The following is a 23,850-nucleotide window of genomic DNA, read 5'->3' as shown; positions in this document are numbered from 1 at the left end:
AGGATTCTTCTGATACAATATACTAAATCTAATTGATTTATGAGAATTATGACTAATGAGAATGCTTAAAGAGAAAGATGTTCTGGTAAGATTCTGCTCAGTTTTTCTACATGAAAGCGATTTTTTAAATTTGCAACTGAGTTGTCACTGGTTTTTAGCTTATATTTAAGTTCAAAATAGCCAGCAACCTTCATTCAGAGGTTATCTACTTTGCATTTTATTTAGTTGCCTTCTCATTTTATATTTGATTCCCTGTTTTGGGCTTATTGTATTTTCTATTACAAAGCAAAAAAAAAAAAAAAAAAGGTAGAAAAAGATGTTAGATCTCAAAGCAGTCAACTCTTATCTGAAAAAATTTAGTGTAGGCAAAGGCTAGGGGAAGTGACTAAAATGAGGTTTTGGAAATATCTGTGGATCTCATTATCTCTACTCTTTCAGCCACCCGAAATTCCAGTGCTATTAATATAGCAGTATCTTTCATAGTTCACAATCATAGTTAAACCTGGAAATGACTGTGTTTTATCTGCAGAAAAAGCTTTAGATTTGTTATTTAATAAGTACATATACAATATTTATTTAAAAACAAATACTATATTTGGAGTAGAAGTTATTCTTTTTCTCTAAAACACTGAGCTACTTGCTTTTCCTTCTAATTTCATTTTTCTTTCCATCTCTATGCACATCATTAGAAGTAAAAGCTAAAGTACTCTTAGCTCCCAATCTTAACTATCTCTAATACTTCATGGGGAGTATCGAAATGCCATTTTATTACCTCAAATGTCCTCAAAAATGAACAGGTTTGGTTAAGTATAAGAGGTGCATGGAGAAGATTCATATTGACATACTACATGATTAGTTGATACCACCTTTTATAAATTGTTCAATGATATCTACTCATTTCCAATGTTGGAGGCCCATATCCAGATAGATAAAATTCCCCATCCCCACTGTTTAAACTTTTTTTTCTCTTTAAAAAATACTAAAACAGATGAGAACTTACACCTAAAAGAGCATAACACGTAAAAAGTAAGGGGCAGGCTATGCTCTCCCTTTCTCTCAAGCTTTAGCCTTTTGCTTAAATATTATTTTCTGTTCATACCAAATGTCGTTGAACTTTTCTCTTCCAATTTCACTTTTTTTTCTGTTTTCAATACTCCTGTGGGTTTGGGGTAGGGGGGAAAAACAACATACAAGTTTAGAGGGACAGAATAATGTAGAGTTCTTTCTTCGTAATGTTTCACAGTATTATCAACAGAGAACTTTTAAAAAGTGCTACCTTATTTTACTGGCATAAGCACTAACAACCAATACCTTTTCAGTTTACTCAAAAACAAATATGGGTATGCTTTAAAAATTAGAGAATTATTAAGCTTTACCAAAAGGATTCATCATAGAATTCCTTTAAACAGAAAATTCCCCTACCAAATTTAAAATTGTTCAATTTAGTGGCATGATTACATACAGAGATGCTTTTAGGGGTTGAAAGAAAAAGACACAAGGAGAATGTGAAGGAAGGAGGGAGAAAGAGAAGTAATGAAGGAAGGAAAGGAGAGAGAAGGAAAGAGAGAAAGGGAGTAGAGAGAGGAGACAGACAACAAGTGAAAGAGAGAGAGCGCAAGTGAACACTGAGACATATTGTCCTTAGGAATTTGGTTCGGGAAACGTAAGATATTTAAATTTATTATTATTTAATGTTTGAGTATGAAATGCATATTGCCTTTTATAACAGATTGAGTATGGATGCTCAGATCATCCAAACTAAGTATTAACTTTAGTTTTAATAATTATTAATAGTATTATTATACTTATATTATAATATTGTTATATTACTATATTATAATTATTGTTATAACATTGTTATATATTATGGTATTATTGTATTATAATATTATTATAATGATTATATTTATAATAATAATAGTATTAACAATTATACATATTTTTAAAATCCATTTCAAAACTAAATGAAAATTTAGTCTGTAAACACCTAAAACAAATCTGAATTTTCAATCTCTGTTATGAATGTTTCACTATGTGCCAATTTTTCTTAAGACAGAACTATTCAACAAATAAACTATTTCTGGATTACTTTTCAGACATAAAAGCTGTTAAAACTATTATTGGGGCCTTGAGAGATGAAGTGACTTGTCCAATATCACAAAGCAAAGTAATGGCATAGGAGAGAGGTCTCTCAAACCACAATTCAAGGATGTTCTTACCATGACATCTATTCATACTACCTCTTTAAAAAAAAATACAAATGACAAAAAAATTCACTTTCAAGTGCCAAAATTACTATCATTCTTGAATCCTGAGCTTTCATTTATTTCAAGTGTATTCTGGTCCCATTTAATGGCAAATACTGAACAATTAGAGACATCTATGGCATAGTGAACACAGCACAACTTAGAACTAGGAAGAACTGGTTTTAAATCCAAGTTATTTTATAGCTCCTCAGTCCCCTCAGTCAACTTCCTTATAATGTGAGTTTGAGCAGAGGCAGATTTGCACTGGCAGTGCAGTTTCTTCACTAGGTGTTCCCTTTACCATTGAAATCTGAAAACAAATGCTATTTCCTCCACCTCTCACCCAAAAAGAAACAGAACCTCAATTACCTAAAACACATTTAACCAAGTGTCTTATGACTTTTTTTGTAGTAATATATGGCCCAAATCTAAAATGTATTTTAAAAAATTATTATATGTTGAGATGAATAACTTTATCAATATGCATTCAGAGCTGCAAAGAAAAATAATTACAAGTTTTAGAGCCCTAAAAGGGAATTTAAAGATCTTTTCAGACTGTCACTTTTAAATCAAATTTGCACAGTCATACAAGTAGTGAGCAAAGGAAGAATTTGAATCCAGCTTCTCCCGAGATCCCTCATTTACTCTTCCTTTTTTTTTTTTTTTTTTAAAAACCCTTACCTTCCATCTTGGAGTCAATACTGTGTATTGGCACCAAGGCAGAAGAGTAGTAAGGGCTAGGCAATGGGGGTTAAGTGACTTGCCCAGAGTCACACAGCTGGGAAGTGTCTGAGGCCAAATTTGAACCTAGGACCTCCCATCTCTAGGCCTGGCTCTCAATCCACTGAGCCACCTAGCTGCCCCACTCCCCTCTTATTTACTCTAAGCTCACTACTCACTTCATACAACTGCTTAGAAATCTTGCTGAGATTGAACCCAGAATTTTTTAATTGTATATTAAGACAGTTGTTTATAAGATAAATATGTCTAAAAGTATATTATTTTTAAAAACTCATGATTTAAAAGCAATGGGTATATAACTTCACATACTTAGAAAGCATAAAACGTGATGTTTCTTTAATCTTACCTCGAACTTCATTAGCTATGCTAAAAATAGAAGTAACACAAAAACAGAGTAAGACCAAATTAATTGTCCAAAAATGGTTAAGAATTTAAGGGAAAATGAGTTCAGGTAATCTAATCTCTGGGAAAAATATACATGGGAAATCAAAGCAAAGACAAATTATCTGTCAAGACTCCCTACTAAGATGAGAAAATAACAAACAAATTGCTGCAGCCTCTGCCTCTCCCTTCCTTTCCTTCCCATAAGGTTTACTTCAGTACCTCAAGGATACAGGAAGACTTCCTTCATGTGGGGGCTCACTACACTGACACTGATAACAGCCCCTCTGTAGCTTATGTTATCTACAAGAGTTGCTGTAGTCAAAAATTTCAGTAACCTGTAGATATCCTGGTGATTGAATATTTGAACTTTATTAGCCTAGTCTTTGGCGCATCATTATAATATAAATATTTAGAACTTATTTTGCAGTCTGTGGAGATTGAATATAAAAAAGGTAAAGAAGAATGTTACTAATTCTTTTTTTAACTTTAAACTGCCTTTTGAAAACTTCAGATTATAAGACTCCTTGTTGTTTAGGACAACCATATTCATGGGCAGAATTTAATATGACTGGTTACTTTTTGGTTTCCTAGTCATCATCACTTAACAAACATCTATTAATCACTTATTATATGCCATATACTGTGTGGGCATAATAGTGTAAAGTTTTAAGTTGATGTTATACTTTTGGATAAGACAGTACTGGGTTAAATTTCTTTATTTGGCCTAGGCTAACCTTATGAGAAAGTGTTCTGTTTTATGAAATGCTTTGAATAGCAGAAGACTTGGTAATTTAAGTCTACATCAGTTGAGGAGACTACAGGGTGGTAGGACAGATTCTGATTTTTTTCTTTTATTATTTAACAAGGTTATTAAAATGAAGTTCTATGAGGTTTCCTGTTTTAATGAAAAGAAACAACATTAAGGAATAAGAGGAAAGAAATAAGTACTTGAAATCCCTGTGCTAAGCACTTTACAACTGTTATCTTATTTGAGCCTCAAGCAACACCTCTAAAAGGCAGGTACTATCATTATTCCCATTTTATAGTTGAGTAAACTGAGGCAAACAGTTTGCATGATATGCCATTTGAGTCTAGATTTGAACTTAGGTCTTGCCAATTCCAGGTCCAGCATTCTATCCACTATGCCAGTGATGAGCAAACTTTTTAAAGAGGGGGCCAAAGGAAAGGAAATGCTTATCTGTCAGTCTGTTTCTAAGGCAACTCTTTTGAAATTTCATTTTATCCTACTCATTGTAATCCTCAGATTAGGAAACATGTGGAGCTGCTGGATAGAACATTTCAGGGGGCCGCATCTGGCCCACGGGCCTTAGTTTGCCCATCACTGTACTATGCCATCTAGCTGTCTCAGCTTCTTCAAAAACAATGCTTTAGTTAAAGACATGAAATCTTTTAATATCAGATACATAGTAGCCTACCTAGGCTGTAAGAACAATTTCTGCCCCCAAGATCTTTGGTGCTGCACTATTCTATTTTAGTTCTGGAAGGGCTAAAATTCACAGGCTTCATAAAATTATCAGTCTCTCTCTTTGGGGAGTTTCACTGAGAAGATTCCTAAGGCACTAATTAATTAAAGCAATGACTTTATGATTTTGGTCAACAAACATTTAGAGTGATCAATTCACTAAAAATGAAAAATACCTCAAAAGCAGCTGAACATTTTTAATCTATCAATATCCTATGACCTCAGAAATTTCCTAATCAAAGACATTTAAAATAGTCTAATAAAAGTAAAATGAGTCAACATTTCCTTATCAACTGCAATATTCTGAAACTGAATAAAGGTAACTAGTTTCTGACATTTCAATAACAATTTCTATTTGAAATGAAGTAATAAAAGACCTGAAAAGAAATTATTCATATTAAGAAATATACTATGATTCTATGATATGAAAAACAAAAGCTTTTCAAACAACATTATTAATTTTATCTTTACAACAGTTACTAATAATAGATGGCTATTTCCAACAGGATTATTTGAAATTTTTAAATATTAATTTCATTAATATAAATTAAAAAGTTTATCTCTGGAAAAAAATTTCAGGTTTTAACCAAAGTATATAGCTGATAATTAATCAACCACCTACTTTCTAATACCCAGTAGAGAAAGAAGCATATATTACTGTATCCATTTTGTAAGTAGAAAAGGAAACAAGTTAATTAATATATAAGGTCATAAAGTTAATAAAAGAAAGAGTTATAACTAGTATTTAGGAGACATGCCTATTATTTCAAGACCTGTATTAATTCACAAAGAACTCAAGAGGAGAGTTAGAAACCCATGAAAACTGGTTACAGAAGAACACATAAAAAAATGACCTTTATGCAGTAGTAAAATTAACAAAGTGTTTTACATGCATTATCTCACTTTGATCCTCACAATAACCTTTGTTAAACCCATTTTGGAGAAAACCATAGATTAAAATTTCACCCAGGTGACTGCCTTTTCCACAATGGGCCAAAAGACCATATGCCAAACCTTACCTAGTCATTTTGCCACAAAAGGAAATTAGGTGAGAAAAGTGGGTGGACTAGTACATATCCATCACCACTACTAAAAAGAAAAATTTCCAAAGAAGTATCTATAAAAGGATTTCACTTTTTTTTTTCTCCTATCTCAATTGTTATAGAAAGATATATGATACCTAAATAGGGGACAAATAAGGGGGAAACAATAAAGCCATAATCAATAACAAAATGAGGTACAGTATAAGATTTTTTTTAAACCCTTACCTTCCATCTTGGAGTCAATACTGAGTATTGGCACCAAGGCGGAAGAGTGGTAAGGGCTAGGCAATGGGGGTCAAGTGACTTGCCCAGGGTCACACAGCTGGGAAGTGTCTGAGGCCAGATTTGAACCTAGGACCTCCCGTCTCTAGGCCTGGCTCTCAATCCACTGAGCTACTTGGCTACCCCTTGTAGCATAAGATTTTAACAGTTAAGAAAAAAGTATCCTCCTTTTAGAGAAATGTTTTCAAATGATTTTTAAACCAGAAATATCTGTTATAAAACTTTTATTTTTATTTTTTAATCAATTGAGAAAGTATACCATATATTTAATTTTAAGATTTTGCACAGTATTCTAGGATATCAAGCCCAAACTGGTTTCAGTTTTTAAGTATACAAGTCGTATTATTGGCATTTGTAAGGACATAATTTGAAAAAGTTAAAGAAAATTTAAGTTTACTTTCCTAGAACTTTACTAGGTATTTTGAAATAGCAGCTGGGCTGATACCCAGATAATAAGTAATTCTAACACAATTATATTTTAAAAAAGGAGTGGGGGAGAATGGTGAATCATAAAGTTAAGATTTATAATCAATAATACGAACATATACTACTGAACAAAAGTTAACAGATACAATTGCATTACCTATTTATTTATAGCTTTATTATTTGTTTTATTACAATATAAAATTCTTTGAGAAGAAAGTATAAAGTAAAAGAAAAAGCCTTAGAATCAGGTCAACCTAGGATCAAGCCTTGGCTCTGACACCCTGGGCAAGTAATTAAGCTTTTAGTGAGCCAGGCAGCTTTCTAAGCCTCTAAGTCAGGGGTCGGCAACGTATGGCTCTCAAGCCATATCTGGCTCTTTTGAAGGCCAGATATGGCTCTTTCTGCAGGAGCCATGAAGTTAATTTTTTTTCAGGCGCTGTTACAGGAGCTCGCACTGTCAGCACTGTACGGCTCTCATGAAATTATATTTTAAAAAATGTGGCTTTTATGGCTCTCATGGCCAAGAAGGTTGCCGACCCCTGCTCTAAGTTATTGATGAGCTTCTCCATTGGAGGAAATTTCCATTTTGGGAGATCTCATGAACTCATAGGTCTGAGTTAAAAAAGAAAAAAGTTATTAAGTGAAAATAAATCCTAAAAGTGTTAATATTAACACTTTAAGGCAAATTATAATTTTATTACATTTAAAATATTAAATGCTATTAAATTTAAAATGTAATCCTAGAAGAGACATATTTTACATATTAGAAAATTAAAGGTGGGGGAAGTTAAGTGACTTGGTAGAATATATCTGGATGGGATCTGAACATGGGTCTTATGGCTTGAAACCATGTCTAACATGCCACATTCCTTCCAAGTAGAAGTCTTCAAAATTTTAATATATTTTATGAATTTAGGAAACTTCCTGACAAAATTTTTTGAGTAGGGAGGGAACAGAGTATTATTTAATTTCTAAAAAGAAAAGATGCAGTGGTAATTTAATGCACAAATTAACTTTTACAGATGAAAGTGAAATTTAAGCAAATTTAATGTTAACAATAACGTTAAAACTAATTTCAAATTAACAAAAGAGATACTGAGGGAAATGGATAAGATGCCCTTTATAATGTCTATTATTATTTTTTTCTTTAAACTTTACCTTCTGTCTTAAAATTAATTCTAAGGCAGAAGAGTAGCAAGGGCTAGGCAATGGCGTTTAAGTGACTTGCCCGAACTCACTCAGTTAAGAAATATCTGAGGCCAGTTTTAAACGTAGGACTTTCCATCTCTAAGACTGTCTCTCAATCCATGGAGCTACCTAATTGCCCTCAATATCTATTATCATTAAAGCTGATTATCAGGAACATGGCTTTATGACATTTCTTTTCAGTTTTTATAGATGAAAGAAAAGTTCAGGTATATGCTTTCCCTAAAACAGGTAACAGAGTGAATAATTTTAGAGAATTTATTATATTAAAGTTCCCTCAAATACTCATGTCTAAAAACCAAGAAACTACTTTTTTATTTGTTATTGAACTGACTGAATATAGTCAGAAACTGCCTATCCAATTTCACACCAATCATTTATTGGCATTACACTACTTTAACCTGATTTAATTGCTTTATTCCTAGCAGATGAAGTTACTTTGAGTAATAAGAGTTCCAAATTTCAAACCATGGTTAATACTAATATACAAAAGAATAGTGAGCAATATCCAAAAGACTTTAAAAATATAAAAAACTTCTAATATAACTCACAATTTTAAATTAGACTAAGTATTTTTATATGATGAACTAGAAAAAAATCATCTTCGTTTAATTTTATATCCCCACATTATTAAGACAACTACATTTAAGATTTTTTTAAGTTTTCATGACCTTGATAAAATGTAAAATGTTTTAAAAATATAGTTGATCATTCTAAATCCACATTATGTACATTTGAATCAATGCTTCTTAAAAGCTCACCTATGCTAAAAAATGCTTTTCATGATTTAAAATTCCTAAAAATTAAAATAGTAATTTTTCTCCTGATTTAAAAATAAATTAAAAATATTTTTTCTAATTTATGACTGCTGTAGAGACCAATTATCTAATGTTTATTATGGAATAAACTTAAAAATATTTTTGTTTAAAAAAAAACCTAATCATCTGGGATAAAGGGAAAGGAATTGAAGTCTCAATGGGTAACATGATTTGAATTACTGATATTTCACTTAAACTTGAGTTTGGCCCTCAATGATTTGCTAAAATTTGAAATTCTCAATAATTTATTTACATCTTCAATCTAAAGTTTCAACTCCTTTACAAACAAGGATTAGCTTTATTTAATAGGAACACAAAGCAGACAGGAAGTAGATTGTTATAGAAAGTAAGGCTCATGCTCAGGAATATCAAGTTTAGACAATAAAGAAGCCTTACAAAAAACAACTTTTAAGAGACAAAGGGACCCTATCTCCCCTTAAAAAATAACTTCTAAGTTTTACATAAATATGAATACATAATGAATTGTTTTGTAAAATGAACTGGTTTTGGGGGCAGGGGGATGACTTGCATTTGCCCCTGAAATAAGGAACACTGATAAAAATGTTTTAAATAAAATGTTACCTGTCTCAAAATTGTTAAAAATTAGATAACAAAATGCATCATTCTTCTGATAGCAAGAACCATAATAATGGAGCTGCACTGATGAATTTTTTTTTTAAATCATACACAGTTGCTGCATCTTCCAATATGGTTTACTCTGAGCAGAAGTTATGGCATTTGGAAATTGGCCTTGTGGAAATAACTACTTGAAGGATAAATGAAAATCCAGAAAGACCCCAGAAAATTCAAGGGGGAGAGGGGGAAGTGGGAGAAATCCCATGTTATTCCACAAATACAAACCTATTATTATTTTAAAGTCAACAATTCAAAACTGATAATGCAGTTTTCTACACCCTATAACTATAAACCTAACTATTTATAAACTGAATCTTTTTACCTGACACTGTTGAAGCTACTCTTCCATCAGTTACTGCTTTGGAAGAATGATATGAAATCATCTGTATATCTTCCTTTTCTGTACTGGGGTACTCATTAAAAGAGGATTCTGTGGTTACGGGTGCTGTAACCTCCGAACTACGGCTTAAGTCAAGAGGGAGAGAGGGTCCAAGCTTCTCAAGTGACACATGAGCAACATCAGGTACTACATAAAAGAAAGAATGTAATAAAATATTAATAGAGAAAAACCGATCCAATGAATATCAATTTGGATTAAAGTGTTATACAAGTAAGTGTTTATGAGTCCAAAAGATGTCAGTAGAAAAAAGCAGAAATGTCTTAGTTTTCAACTCTTTATGATTCAGATTTTTTTCTTTGTTGTCTGTGTTCTATATTAAATTAGAATACATTACCCTCAGGTACTGATGGCTCTTGATTTTGAGAACTGATGGAGAACACTTTTCCATCAGTGATTGGAGAGGGAGAAGAAACCTTTTCTACAGAATCATCAGGCAACGGCAAAGTGGCTAAACGTTGTGATCTTCTTCTCCGCTCACTATGTTTGGAAGGTCTAGGGGGATTCACAGGTTGTGATGGACCTAAAAAAAGATCTTTCAATGTTCATGAAGCAGAGATATGCCAGGCTCATCTTATAATATTTTAGTGACTAAAGAAGGGATATGCTTGAAAAGTATGCTCAAATTCTATCTGATGTTCCAAAAGCCACAGGAACTGGAACCCTCCAAATGAGAATGATTTAAGGGTAAAATTTGAACCCTCATTGGCAAAAAGTAAATTAACAAGTACTCATTTCTAAAATGTAGTATTATCAAGAGTTTAAACCATTGGGGGTTGTCTATTTCAAGTAATATGAATACACTGACTTGAGTGTATCTTCTTTATTCACAAAGAAGATTAATATAGTTAACTCAGTATCAAGAGTTAGCTGAGTGAATATCTACATTCCCCACTTTGGGGAAAATAGTTCCTTTGTATTAGAAGAATTTTAAAAAAATATTCAATATGACAAAAAGAATAATATTTATAATTTCTGGTTAAGAAAAGTAATAATAAGATATTAAAATACTTTGTGCTTTGCTTTAGTTATCAATTTAAAGCTAATGCAAATTAGCTTTAAAGAACTACTCTTCCACTTTTTACATTAATTTTTGTGAACATTTTGGGTCTGATTTATTTAAAAATGACAAAGTACAATTGATTAAGCATCTATTCAAGATACAAGGCATACAAATATACACCATCTTTCATGTTTTGTAAATGTGATTTGGTAATCTCTGCAACTTTCCTATTCAAGTATAATACAATTTTAATAAAAATTTCTTTATTCCCTTTATCTTAAACTGGCTCTTTTGGGTGTATAAACAGGTTTGTCTATTTAGAAAAGATAGGATCATATAAACTTACAATATTAATAGTGTGAGTTATAAGGGAGGTGTAAAAAGTGTTTAAAATGTTGGAGCTATGGCTGCTTTAAAAGTACTCTCTTGTACTCCAACAATGCCCCACCACAAATTCAAATTTAAAAAACATTATTTATTAGGTACCTACTATATGCAAGGCATTGTACAAGGCATAGTGCATCATGGCAATCAATTTATAAATCAAATTGCAGATATAAAATTAAATTACTACAATATTATGTAGTTAGAAGTCCAAGATATGAATAATCCTCAAAAGAAAAATACTTACCAATGTTATGTGACATTGTAGTGGATACTGGTGATATTGTTTTTATGAGAAATGTCACAAAATGAAGAATATGTAGAAAACAGTTGAATTCTTGGCCCATTCTCACCCCCCCTCTCTTTCTACCCATTCACCCTCCAAAAAAAAAAAAGTCACTGACCCAAATGTGACTTTAAAAAAAAAATTATACATATTAAGTTTTTAAATACCCCTTTTTAAAACTATTTGGCAACTGTGAATGGAAGAAAAGATAAATATCTGTTTAACACAGTAGACCTCTTAAAATCTAAATTTTACAATTATGAGATATGTAAGACATGGGGTATTTCAAAGAGACATGTCATTTTCATTTAGTAATTATGATTACTAATCAGTCTGTGAGCAAAAGGCAAAAATATTTTTCATAGTGTTGCTCAGGTAGTATTATAATTATTTTGCCTAGAAAATATGTGGATCTTAAAATTTTTAAGAAAACACATGAAATCCATTAGGGGCACAATTGCTCTTGATTTTAAAAACTATGCTATAAAGCAGAGGTGTCAAACCACATGTGGCCTGCAAAACTCCAGAGCACAGCCCCAACAAGATCAAAATATAACTGAGAAAGGTTTAACAAAGTAAATATAAAACATAGATAATGTTAATCTGTGGTTTTCTATGGCCCAAAAGGATCCATTTTTGACACCATCACCCTAAGATACTCTTTTTAAAAATCCTGTTCTAACTCATTAAAGGATTGGGAATAGCCCACTAATATGTTTTTTCAATTCTATCCAGGAGGCTCCTTCCTTTTTTCTACCAGTGAGGTAAGTGGAAGTTCATGGATACAGAAAAAATAGCATAGAGTTTTTTGATGCTTTTTTCTTTTTATTTTGGAGGGCAAAGGAGAACTAAAGAAGGTGTGTGTATGTGTGTGTGTATGTGTGGGGTGTGTGTGTGTGGGGTGTGTGTGTGTGTATCTGTCTGTCTTGTCTTGTCTGTCTTTTGGTGGGGAAGAGGCTGTTGTACATTAATACATCCAAGGTAAAATTTCTGGATAAAATATAAAAAAAGATTCACCATAAACTTCACTGATGAGTCTGTCTCTGTCTCTGTCTCTCATTTAAATGAATCAGGCATTTCAGAATGTTTACATTATTAGCTGTGGAGATTCAAATTAGAATGAAATTTGTGTCACTGAATGACATGATTTCTCAACCAACATAATAGTCTCTGTACCATAAATAAGTCAGAAACATAAGCAGTTTTACATCTAAAATAAATTTAAAACTTCTCTATCATTCCCCTTAAGACTGAATTTTTTTAAGAGCAACCTCATAAAAAGCAATATTAAAAACTACAATCAAAATTATGTTGCTTATAGGATAAGTAACTATTTTTTAAAAAATCTGTGCTCACTAGTTTTATTAATCACTGAAGAAGGAAGCTGAGATACAATCGTCAAATCCTCGACTTGTATTAACTCTGGGGAAAGTGGCGATTTAGGGGGTTTTATACACCCAGAAGAATCTCCAGATTCATGTTTGCATTTCTTGCTGCGAGCCTTCCCTGAAGACAAAGTTGAGGATAACAGTGCAGGTTTCTGAGTGTTGGCAGAACTGCTAATGTCAGCTTCATTTTTTTTCTGACTTTGAGGTTTAGGTGAAATCTCCTGAATAAATAATAAAAAATTGATATTTTTATTTCGTTTTCTTCACTGTTGTTCTTGTTTTCTACTTTGATTGTTAAGCAACTTTAGTATCCAAAAAAAACATTGTTAAGCAACACATAACATCTCTCTAGTACAAATGAAAAACCAAAAAGAACCCCACAATTTTTTTTTAAGTTGAAAAGGCCGTCTTTAAAGGGACACTGTCAATTCTGGATCTACATTTTTTCCCATCAAATTACTATTTTGTATAATACCCTCAAAATTTTAAAATGTTACCCTATAGTTCAATGAGATTTTTCTTTTAAATTTGGTAAAATCTTTCTATTCACTTGTATAAGTGTAACTACTAATGCTCTTGAGAATATGATTAAATAGTAGGATTTATTTTTGTTTCATTGCAAAAATAGTGAATTTTGATTTTTAATTAGAGGAAGTATCATTGCAAAAATCACGTAATCTAGGCTGAATTTTGGTGTCTGAAGTGTCTGACAGGTTCCCTTTAAGGAAAGATCTCAACACAGAAAACGATGACCAAATTAATAGACTGAGCACACTATCTTTAACCCATTTTAGTGTTGGAAGCCAGTTTCACAAGCAAAAGGCATTATGAAATCAGAGCTACCAGCAATGTAGAGTTAATAGACTAAAAAAAAAAAAGACAAAAAAAAAAAACCAAACAAACACACAAAAAAGGATATAAAATGTAAGTTTAAAATTTCGTATCTGAAAATAAAATACATCACATTTTGTAGAACACAGTTTTCCCCTTCACCCTACTATATGTTTGTGGTAAATAAAAACAAATGGTTTCTGATTTTTCAGAGATAGTATTTAATTATATTTTGTCTGCAAAATGTCCTCCATGCTGGATAATCTGCATCCATGTTGAAATAGTATAGACCCTATAGGATCTGGGTGGACTCTATTTTGTATTAGAATGGATTTACTATTTTTAGATGTCTGATGTGCCTATATTTCTATTGTGATTTATAATTATAGTGCTATGCATTTATTTACTTTTTTTTTTTTTTTACCAGCACAGGCTTCTGTAACAGCCCAACTATTAGGATTATGAACCACAGCTTCTTCCCAATCGGTCTCTCACTCCCATGACTAGTTGTAAGGGATGATCATCAGGTCTGCAGACCTCGGAACTTTGGAAGGTCACGATTTGAGGATAGAATAATTTTCCTTTTCTAGTGAAACACAAGAGCTCCAAGTTTCAGTGTAAATATATGAAGGCAAGTATTCTATGTATTAAGAGGGGCATCTTTGAATGTTCTAATGGCATGCTGGATATAACACATTAAAAGTCCGTTGTAAAGTGTCCCACTCAGTTGTCACCAATTTTATCATTGATTCAGGTCATTATAGATGTGAGTTATAAGTGCAAGCTAGTCATTTAAATGAATAGTCCATAAATTGGAAAGAATCCCTATGCTGATTATAGAAGGCATTGTCAGAAAATTAATTAGAGCCATAGCTTGTAAATAAACAATTTTATTGTTCATCTTCACATATGTGAAAGACATTACTACAGCATCCAGTACTCTCAAGTTACAAAGTTATTTAAAACAAGATTTAAAAACTTAAATTAATATTTTGATAAGGTGCTTAAGCTCTAACAAGGACAAATTAACATTATAAAACCTTACTGAATTATTATTCATCTAATGCAGATTTTGTTCAAAAGTAAATATAACATGACATATCCCTAGTACAGTTAAATAAATTATAATATCTGTAACTAATAATTTGCGGTTTAGGGTTCAAGACAATGGATTGTAAAAAAAATTAATATAAATAAGATAGAATTCATTAAAACACTATTTTTCAGCTGTTGGCCTATGAATCTCTACTGCAACTTGATTCACATAATTTGAAGAACTCTTCATTACACCTTAGCCACTTATACAAGAGAGGTAGCTGATAATGCCTATTTACTTTAGGCCTATCAGCTATTTTGATAAAAAATTCATATTTAAGGATTTTATAACTCGGCTATTTTAATTTCCACTAAGGGTGGCACTTGGGATAAAAGTTATGAGCTTAGCTATGAAACATTTTCCCATTTAAATCAGTCTGGATAAGGAAAGGGGGAAAATAGCTTGACCACTTTTTTTAGATGCTTTTAAAGAAACTAATCTAACTTATATTTTTGTTAAATTAAGTGAGCATCCTTGTTACAAAACTTGCAAGGCCTCCCAGATTACTTTGTAAACAATAAAAATGTAAACAGCCGAGTTAGTCTAAAAGCCACTTTATGTAGCTCATCTATGGAATGTGCACTGCTTTCAGCACTATTATCTTAAACATAAACAGTGTAGGTAATCTGTACAATCACATTCACCTCAATAGGGTTCTGCATAATAAAAGATTGACATTGTAATGAATCCTCCAGAAATGTTTTACTAACCATGTCCCTGATTTATTGCATACTGAGAATAGTATAAACAGTGATAAAAAATACACAGTAATTTAAAATCTGGGATGTTAAATATCATAACACAGTAAAAATATCACACAAAATTTGGTTGATATACTGACATCAGAACGGCAAAGAATTGACCGTTGTGGTAGATATAGAAAATTAGGAAGAGACCATAAAATAACAATCAGTTTGAAAGACCACTGATTCAATACGGTATCAACGGAGGCACCAAAACAATGCAACCTCATCAAATTATGTTTAAAAACCCTGAAAAACCCAATAGGATATCAATTTAAGTTGGGTTGTGTTTTAAAGTATGTATCTAATAAGGGAAATTGCTACTCCTTTTAAAATTTTCCTTATTAAGTTACTAATAAAGAAAATTAAATGAATACAAATAAGCTATATTAAAATTACATTAAGGCTCAGATTTTAAAACAGCAGAACCAAGGAAATTCAGAGTTATGGCTATTACTGTGTCCTGGTAATCATACTGTGCCTAGGAAATTAAGCCCTTAAGAGTATGTAAAAGCATGCACAGTTCATTATGTACAGGAATTGTGGGAGTTTGAAGGAAACCAAGGCAAAATCTAGCAACCTTAATTTTAAAATTCTCAATGGGGCAGCGTTAAGTCAAAACCTTAATACTATCTTAACTTTTTTTCTGTATTTACTAAAATATACATCCTAGCAAAATTGTATGGCTCATTGAACAGTTCATAAAACATACACAGTCTAACATCAATTCTTACAATAGAAAAGAAACTTCTTACAAAAGAAGTTTTATTAGTTGTCCACAACCCTGTTTTAATTCACAAATTAAAAGTATTTGTGTAAGGGTCCTTTTCTAAGCCGGTGAGAAGTATGGTTCCAGCTATAAAGTTATACCCTGGGACGCCTGACTCCTGGGCCTTCAATTCTTTGGAGACAGTGATTTTTAAAGTCAGTCTAATGACAATTGAAATTACTTATGGAGTTTACTTTCATACCCTGGGTAAGGCAGAGAAAAAAAATGTCTTCAAACAATGTTTCCTATTCCTGTTTCTGAACGAAAGGGCAATTTCAATTACGTGGACACTATTATCTCCATGCCTCACTCCAGTGGGAACCTGGCAAAAAATCAAAGGCTACCATTTCATACCTGCTCCAGCATTGGAGCCGTTTCGCTGCAGCAGTCTTCTTTTTTTTCAGCACCGTCCACCCCAACAGCTTTGGATGCCAAAAGACCTTAAGAAAAATTGCACAGAAATGGCTTATCAGAAAAGTGTTAACTTTCATCCAATTTAATTTATTTTAAAGTACAAAAACTGTCTTTTCCTTTTCCCAAACTTTATGCCAGGTATGAAGAAGTAGATTTTGACAGCTTTGAAGCGGGAACAATCTAAAAGGTTTAATTATCACCACCAGAGACCTTTGACAGTTGGTCAGGAGAAATATTGTAGAAAGAACTTGAAGAATTATATGCTATTTGCTCTAGTTTTTTTCTCCTTTTTTGTCCCTTTGATCAAACCTTCTACACATGAAAAAAAATGTTCTTTAAGAAAATTTTCTAAATGTCCAGAAACAATGGAGAATTTCCCACCCAGAATTTTTGGTTTTGTAATCTCATCACAAGCTGTATAAAAACAAAACAAAATGAAGAACTGACAGCAATAGGATCAAACTCAATCACATAACTAAGAAATGCTATGGCGTTTTGAAGATCACCAATAGCTGCATTATTAAGTTAATGGGGGGGGGTCCCTTGAAATATGCATATAAAGTTAGCAGCCTTTCTATTTGGCAGAAAACGGGTCTTGATTCTCCAATTTACTTTGTTTATCTAGACATAGCCCTTTTCCTACCCTCCCTTTGTATGTATTGCCTAATACAATTCTAACTTCCCACATATATTTTACTTCTTCCAAGATGAATCCAACTCTCTTATTTTACATTTAAGTAAATTGAGGAACAAAGTAGCTGAATGACTTGCCCAGGATCACACAGATGATGGTAAGAGTCAGGGCTTCCTTATTCCGAGTCTAGTAGTTAAACACTAACATCACACCAATTCTCTATATCCTTTCCAGAAGCCTTCAATCTTTACCAACTTATAAATGGCAACTAAGATCTACAACTCATTATTATCATTTCTAAATCAAATGATAAAAACTATATAAAGATATGATACTTTTCACCCTATGCATGCCACCAGTTTTCATCTCTGGATCCAAATTGTGCCATCTAAGAGAAGACCCTGAAGTTTTACTAAACATTAAAAACCTGTCTTTAATTGCTAATTGAAAGTATAGTTCAAAGTCTTTTTTTGAGGCAGACACTTTTTGTGCTGTCTAGTGCCATCAAAGAATAGCCTAGATACTGGCTAAAACCATACTGCATCTGTAAATATTATCAAAAGTTTGGGTTACAGTTTCAGAATTATAACCCTTTCTAAGAAATACAAAGGAAACCATTGAAAACAGAAAAATAACTCCAGCCATGCAACAATTACTGCCGTCATTCTTCAGAACTGAGTAGCTAGAAATATTCACAATATGCTATAAAGAAGATATACCAGAAACAAAACATGGATTAGATAATTGAACAATATTTGGTTCTTTTATATAAATGTCACTTTTATTCCCAATGACTATGCTATCAAAGTTACATTTCAAGTATCAGCTCTCAGAAAAATCAAATAGTATCAAGCATTAGCTTGATCTCAATGGCACTAAAAAATGCTAGAGATAGCAATATCTAGCTGAATGTCTAGCAACTTGCAGCTACAACAAACTTAGAAGGCTCAAGAAAACAGAATTCTTAAACAGCAATGGCTCTCTGAAATGAAAATATTATTTGACACACCATCCTTTTCATTTAATACTAAAAATATTCTATAGAAAAATCTATTTAATTTTATTATGCCTAAGATTGTGTTTTAAGTAACCTATTTAATTTTTTTTATGTTTTGCAATTAGTTTTAAAACTACACTGTGCAATAGACATTTTTCATCTCAAATCCAATCCTAATGTTATATTTTTGATATCTCTAGTATGTCATACTATCATCACTCACTTTTATTTCACTATTTGGTATTAATGAAAATCAATAAATAATTGAAAATTAATCATAAATATTTAAACTATGTAAGCAAATCCTAAGAAATTCCAAAATAAAAAACCAATATGTACTGCAACAGTTTTCAATGGAAATCTAGATAATTTCTATGATACAATGTGAAGTTACATCATTCAGATACAGTAACACTTAAAAGAGTGATTTCATTTAATGATCTGTGAAGGAAAAATAAAATCACATAATACAAAGAAAAATCAGGTAATTTATTCAAAAGCTGCTTAAAAATTAAACATTATCAACCTTTGGTGTCTGAAGTTAACTGTAGCTAGAAACCCCTATATCTCAACAATTTCATTTTTAGAGTACATGACACTACATATTCCAGGATAAGTTCACATAAACTGGGTGACAAAAGAAGAATCAGAAAATAAATGGATACTTAAAGAAAGAACAGTTACTACTTTTGCATTGAAAAATATTTCAAGGTCTATCTGTGGCTCTTGTCTAAATTAAGTCATTATTCTTAAAAAATTATTTCAATAACCATAGTACATTCCCTTGAAAAACAAGTTTATAAGTATTGAGAAGAAATAAATTAATTTTGGAATGAGTATTATCATTATTAATTAAATTAATGTCAATGTCTGTTCCTCCAACAAGGTAGAGTATAGAGGCAATTATACTAGAGGTTAGCACTAATAATTTTCTGAAATTTATTTCACAGTTAAATGTATGTATATAACATACATATACACACATGCATACACAACATACATATATATGACCCAGATTACATATATTGGTGTTGCTGTATTTGTATGCTTTGTGTCTGTTTACTTATATGTAAAATGAGAGGATTGGATTCAGTGGCCTGTCCTTTTCCAGCTCTAAATCTATCACCCTCTGTTGGAAAAAGATATGTATATTTTTGTGTATATATAAATATATACATATAAATAAATATACATATATAAATCCTGCTTCTCTCATTCCCATCTCAATCTACAAATTTTCCAAGCTAAAATACTTGCATCTATACTTACGAACACTAAAAATTAGAGAGGAGGGAAATGAAATAATTTTCAAATTGCACCATCATTTTTCATCCAGAGATTTCAAAGCATTTAATCTCTTCTATAATCTTAAGTCTTTTCACCTTTTCAGGGGAATGGAGAAAATTTTTCAACATGTTGTTGGTGGATTTGTAGTCTAGCACCTGCTTTCAAGATCTGGTTCTGTTGCTTGTTCCCTGTGTCATGTAGGGCAGTTTCTTCTTCTTCTTTTGCAAAATGTAGAGTTCAACTAGATGGCCTTTAAGATCTCTTCCACTTCTAAATCAATGATTATATGTTCTTTAAAGTGAACTTGTTAGATAAGTCTCATTTGTCATAAGGTAACAACAAAGAGCTGGCAATTCTAAACCTTGAGTATTTAAAAACATATACAATATTGAGGTATTTTACCATAGTCTTAAACAATTGGTTTGGAGAAGGTACATGACAATCATTGCTGTCTTTTCTTATTTCTTTGGCTATTCAATTTGCATTTTATTTTGTTTTCTTTTTAAATTTCAATCTAAATTTTTTAATTTTTCAAAATTATTAAATTTTATTTTTATTATTTTATATTTATACTTATCTATTATCTAATACTTCTTAAAATACATTAAATACTAATATTTATGTTCTATTTTAAAAAATAAAAATACAATTTATGAATTACTTGACCTTAGAGAATGGACTGCAGACTTTTTATGTCTTTAAGTTGACTCTATGATTAACCTTTAAAAACTAAACCTTAAAGCAGGTATTTTGACTTTATAACAAGTTGTGATCTATACTGAACAATAAAGAATGGGGTCAAAAGAGTGTAAAAAAATGTAGTTACTTACAGGTTCATGCCTATTAGTTGAATTAAAATATGGAACTATTTTTTAAACTTTTGCTTGCTCAATTCACCAAATACTATGTCCTAAACCCTATAAAGCAGGTTTTTAACTTGGGGTACACAAATTCATTTTGTAAAATACTTTGGCAACTGTTTTTCAGCATAATTGGTTTCTTTTGCAATCCATGTACATCATTTTACTCATTAAAAAACATTATTCTGGAAAGGAGTACATAAGCATCACCACTGTCAAAAGGGCCCATAATATAAAAAAGCTTAAGAACCTCTAATGGAAAGAAGGAAGTTAGAGACAAAAAGTGTAAAAATCATGGTAATGAGTAAGTTATACAAATTAATATTGCTCTGAGAATGATCCACATGGATGCTTCTGGTTTCAAAGAAGTATAAATAGGAAATGATTCAGAAAAATAATTCAGAGTAGAGTAGCTGCTATGAATATATACATATTCCTAGAGAAACAATGGACATGGTATAATTCAAATATACCATATTCAAAGACAAAAAACAGTGTTGCAATGTTAGTTGTATTTTTCCCTATTTCCCTTTATAAATAAAACTTACATGAGTATAAGCAATTTAGTGATTCAACCAAGGCCACGAACTTTAAGTATTTGTTTCTTTTATACACAGGAGGATATGAATATATGCATCTACGTGAGAACTGGCAAAGAAATAAATCTTCTGAGTAAAGAAAGGAGTATGGCCAAGTGTTCATATTATTTTGATAGTGTATTATGTTTCATGCTTTTTTGTTACTGCTGTTGCTACCGCTTCTAAAGGTTGACTGAATCACTTGAGTTTCCCAAGAGACACTGAAAAAGTTGCACCACAGAGGCTCCCACAATAAGCAGAGTCTATTACTTAGCAACCATCAATGGCCCTCCCAGAAGGCACAATGCAAAAGCCCTCTGTTTTATCCCACTACTGCACTCTCAAAGTCAGTTATGATTAATATATCCTCATGATTTCGGCTAATATTACATTGTCATCCCAATCCATTTCTCCATCTTCTTTGAAGAGTCATATGAATTTCCCAGTAAAGTACCAGAAAAGTGTGTACTGACTGATATCAAAACCATATAAATCAAATGAAAAAACATGGTATAGGAAAAGTGGGGTCTATATCTCAAGAGTGCAGCAATTCCATCTTCTCCAATTCCTGCTCCTGCAATAGAACTATTTTAGTCTTTAAATCACAAGGTAGAACAATTCTGTTCCACTCTTGCCATAAGATACAATACTATTTTATCAATTCTAACAAATGATAGAGTCTGAAAATAGCACCATAATTCCTAACAGGTAAGAATATAGCTCTCTCCAAATCCACTAGTGTTTCTACTCTTAAGAAATAAGAAAATGGATTGAGAGTCAGGTGCTAGGTTCAAATCTGACCTCAGATACTTCCTAGCTGTGTGACCCAAACCCTTCCCCCTAATTGCCTAGTCCTTACCACTTGTCTGCCTTGGAACCAATACACAGCTGATTCTAATAGAAAAGTTAAGAAGAGGGAGGGGGAGAGACTGAGAGAGGAGGGAAAGGAAAGAGAGGGGAGGGAAGGGGAGGAGAGGGGACAGGAGGAGAGAAGAGATAAGTGAAGAGGATAGTTCTTTTTAAAAAAAAAGAGGAAGAATAAAAAGCATGTCCTTCCTAAGTATTAAATATGTATGTAAAATTTAAAGGGGGAGAACAAGAGATTATAAAATTAAAGAAAAGTTTTAAAAATTTCCATTTTATGAATCTTTTGAAGAATCACAAAATGGATGTTACAATGAGGTGTACTACAGAGTACTTTTCATTTCATTACTCTCAGTGGCTCAGTGGATATAGCATTAGACTTAGACTCAAGAAGACCTGACTCGGATCCTGACTCAATTATTAGCTGTGAGGCCTTAACAAGTCATTTAATCTCTATTTGCCTCAGTTTCCACATCTATTAAAGGACATTGGAGAAAAAATTTGTAAATATGTTAGTAAACCCAAAAGCACTGTATATATGCTAGTTATTCTATAAAGAATAATTTCAACTACAACACAGCACATTGTCCAATAAAGTTAACATCTTCATGAAAAACTTGGTAATATTCAACTATATTCAACAATTCAAATCATGTGATATTTAGCTTAAATCACTCAATAAGCATTTATTAAGAACTTACTCTATGGCAAGCAGTGTTCTAAGTGTTAAAGATACAAATTAAAGAATAAAACAATTTGTTATTTCAAAGAGCTTATTCTTCCTAAAAATACTTTGATAAAATGGCATTATTAGGGATGATTACCTTCACAGAAATATTTTATGAGTTGGCAAAGGGCTGAATAGGGTCAGTGGAATGTTACAACTTTATATGAGTATGTTTATAATAATTCATTAAAACATTAATGAGAATCATTGATTAGTGTAATCTTATAAAGAATATGACCATATACAACAGTTTCATCCTCCAATGGCAAGTCTAGAACTTTATTAAGTGAAATTAAAATTTTAATTTAAAACAAAGATTAGTAATTTTAAATTTTAAATAACAAAAACTTATTTAGCCTTTAAAATAAGATTGGTAGCCTCTATTAAAAACAAAAAAATTTTGTATACAGTGAAATTACTTTTCATTGTTGTTTTCTAAGAGTACTAAAACAGATTTAGACTCTTCAAAATAATAATGTTGTTATTCCATTAATTAACTGGAAATGGTAATGAAATACACTTCTTACACTGAGGTGAATTACTATGTATCATTCTGTTAAGTAAAGAATAGATATTAACAAAGCTAGGTTATCTGAGGTGCTGACAAAATATTAATTAGAAACAAAATTTTATCTTTCCAATGATAGCATTTTTACTAGATTGAGGAAAGAACAATTTCATTAAAATACCCACATCTCTCAAAAAAACACAAATAAGTGCACAAAGGTCTACAAAAAAAGTAATATTACTTGAAATTACATGAAATTTATTCTTATTTCTTAGCTTATTAAAGAATATTACAGTAGCATTTTATAAAATTTAACTTCAAATCCCTCACAACATCCCTGTGAGGTAGGTGGTAGTTTACCAAATTTACAAAAGAAAAATATGGCAGACAAACATTTGTGAGGGAACCTCAGAACTGGATTTCATGAATTACAGAAATGTCATGTTCAGACAAATTATGCAAAATAGTTTTAAAATGTTATATGAATTATGGCTGAAAAAATAAATTTTGGATACAAGAAAACCTTAATTCCCACCCCATCCCCAGTAACCCCAGGAAAAAAAATCATCACAGTTTACCAGTAATCTTGTTTAGACGAGCTCTCTTTGCCTGAAATGAGTTGCCTTGATTACTTTTCCTCTTGTGTGATAATGTGCTGTCTGGCTGTGGAAAGACCATCTTTGGAACATTCTCTACGTGGAGTCCTACTTTTAATGAAATACACATATATGAGTTTATTTATAAATTTAAAAATCAAAGCACACAAACATGTCATTTCTTTAATGAAAATATAATAAGAACATTTTGTACATAAATTTC

The 23,850-nt window shown here is 31.7% G+C and overlaps 1 protein-coding gene across 3 annotated transcripts in view; it reads right to left on the bottom strand.

The window, feature by feature from the left end:
* The window catches only part of PHF20L1 (PHD finger protein 20 like 1), a 114,366-nt gene that overhangs the window by 46,977 nt on the left and 43,539 nt on the right, over positions 1–23,850 (bottom strand). For 2 of the 3 annotated variants that reach the window (XM_044669213.1, XM_044669216.1), the window contains 6 exons: positions 23,610–23,735; positions 16,517–16,602; positions 12,692–12,944; positions 10,000–10,185; positions 9,588–9,791; positions 1,100–1,156 (listed from right to left, as the gene is read on the bottom strand). In XM_044669213.1, the coding sequence (XP_044525148.1) occupies positions 1,100–1,156; positions 9,588–9,791; positions 10,000–10,185; positions 12,692–12,944; positions 16,517–16,602; positions 23,610–23,735 (912 nt within the window). Of the gene's footprint in view, positions 1–1,099; positions 1,157–9,587; positions 9,792–9,999; positions 10,186–12,691; positions 12,945–16,510; positions 16,603–23,609; positions 23,736–23,850 lie in introns of those variants that run through there. The other variant, XM_044669221.1, reaches the window with a different exon arrangement.

Source organism: Gracilinanus agilis, chromosome 1 (genome assembly GCF_016433145.1).
Source record: "Gracilinanus agilis isolate LMUSP501 chromosome 1, AgileGrace, whole genome shotgun sequence".
NCBI lineage: Eukaryota > Metazoa > Chordata > Mammalia > Didelphimorphia > Didelphidae > Gracilinanus > Gracilinanus agilis.
The sequence above is the reverse complement of the archived record's forward strand: the minus strand, read 5'-3'. Positions and strand labels throughout refer to the sequence as shown.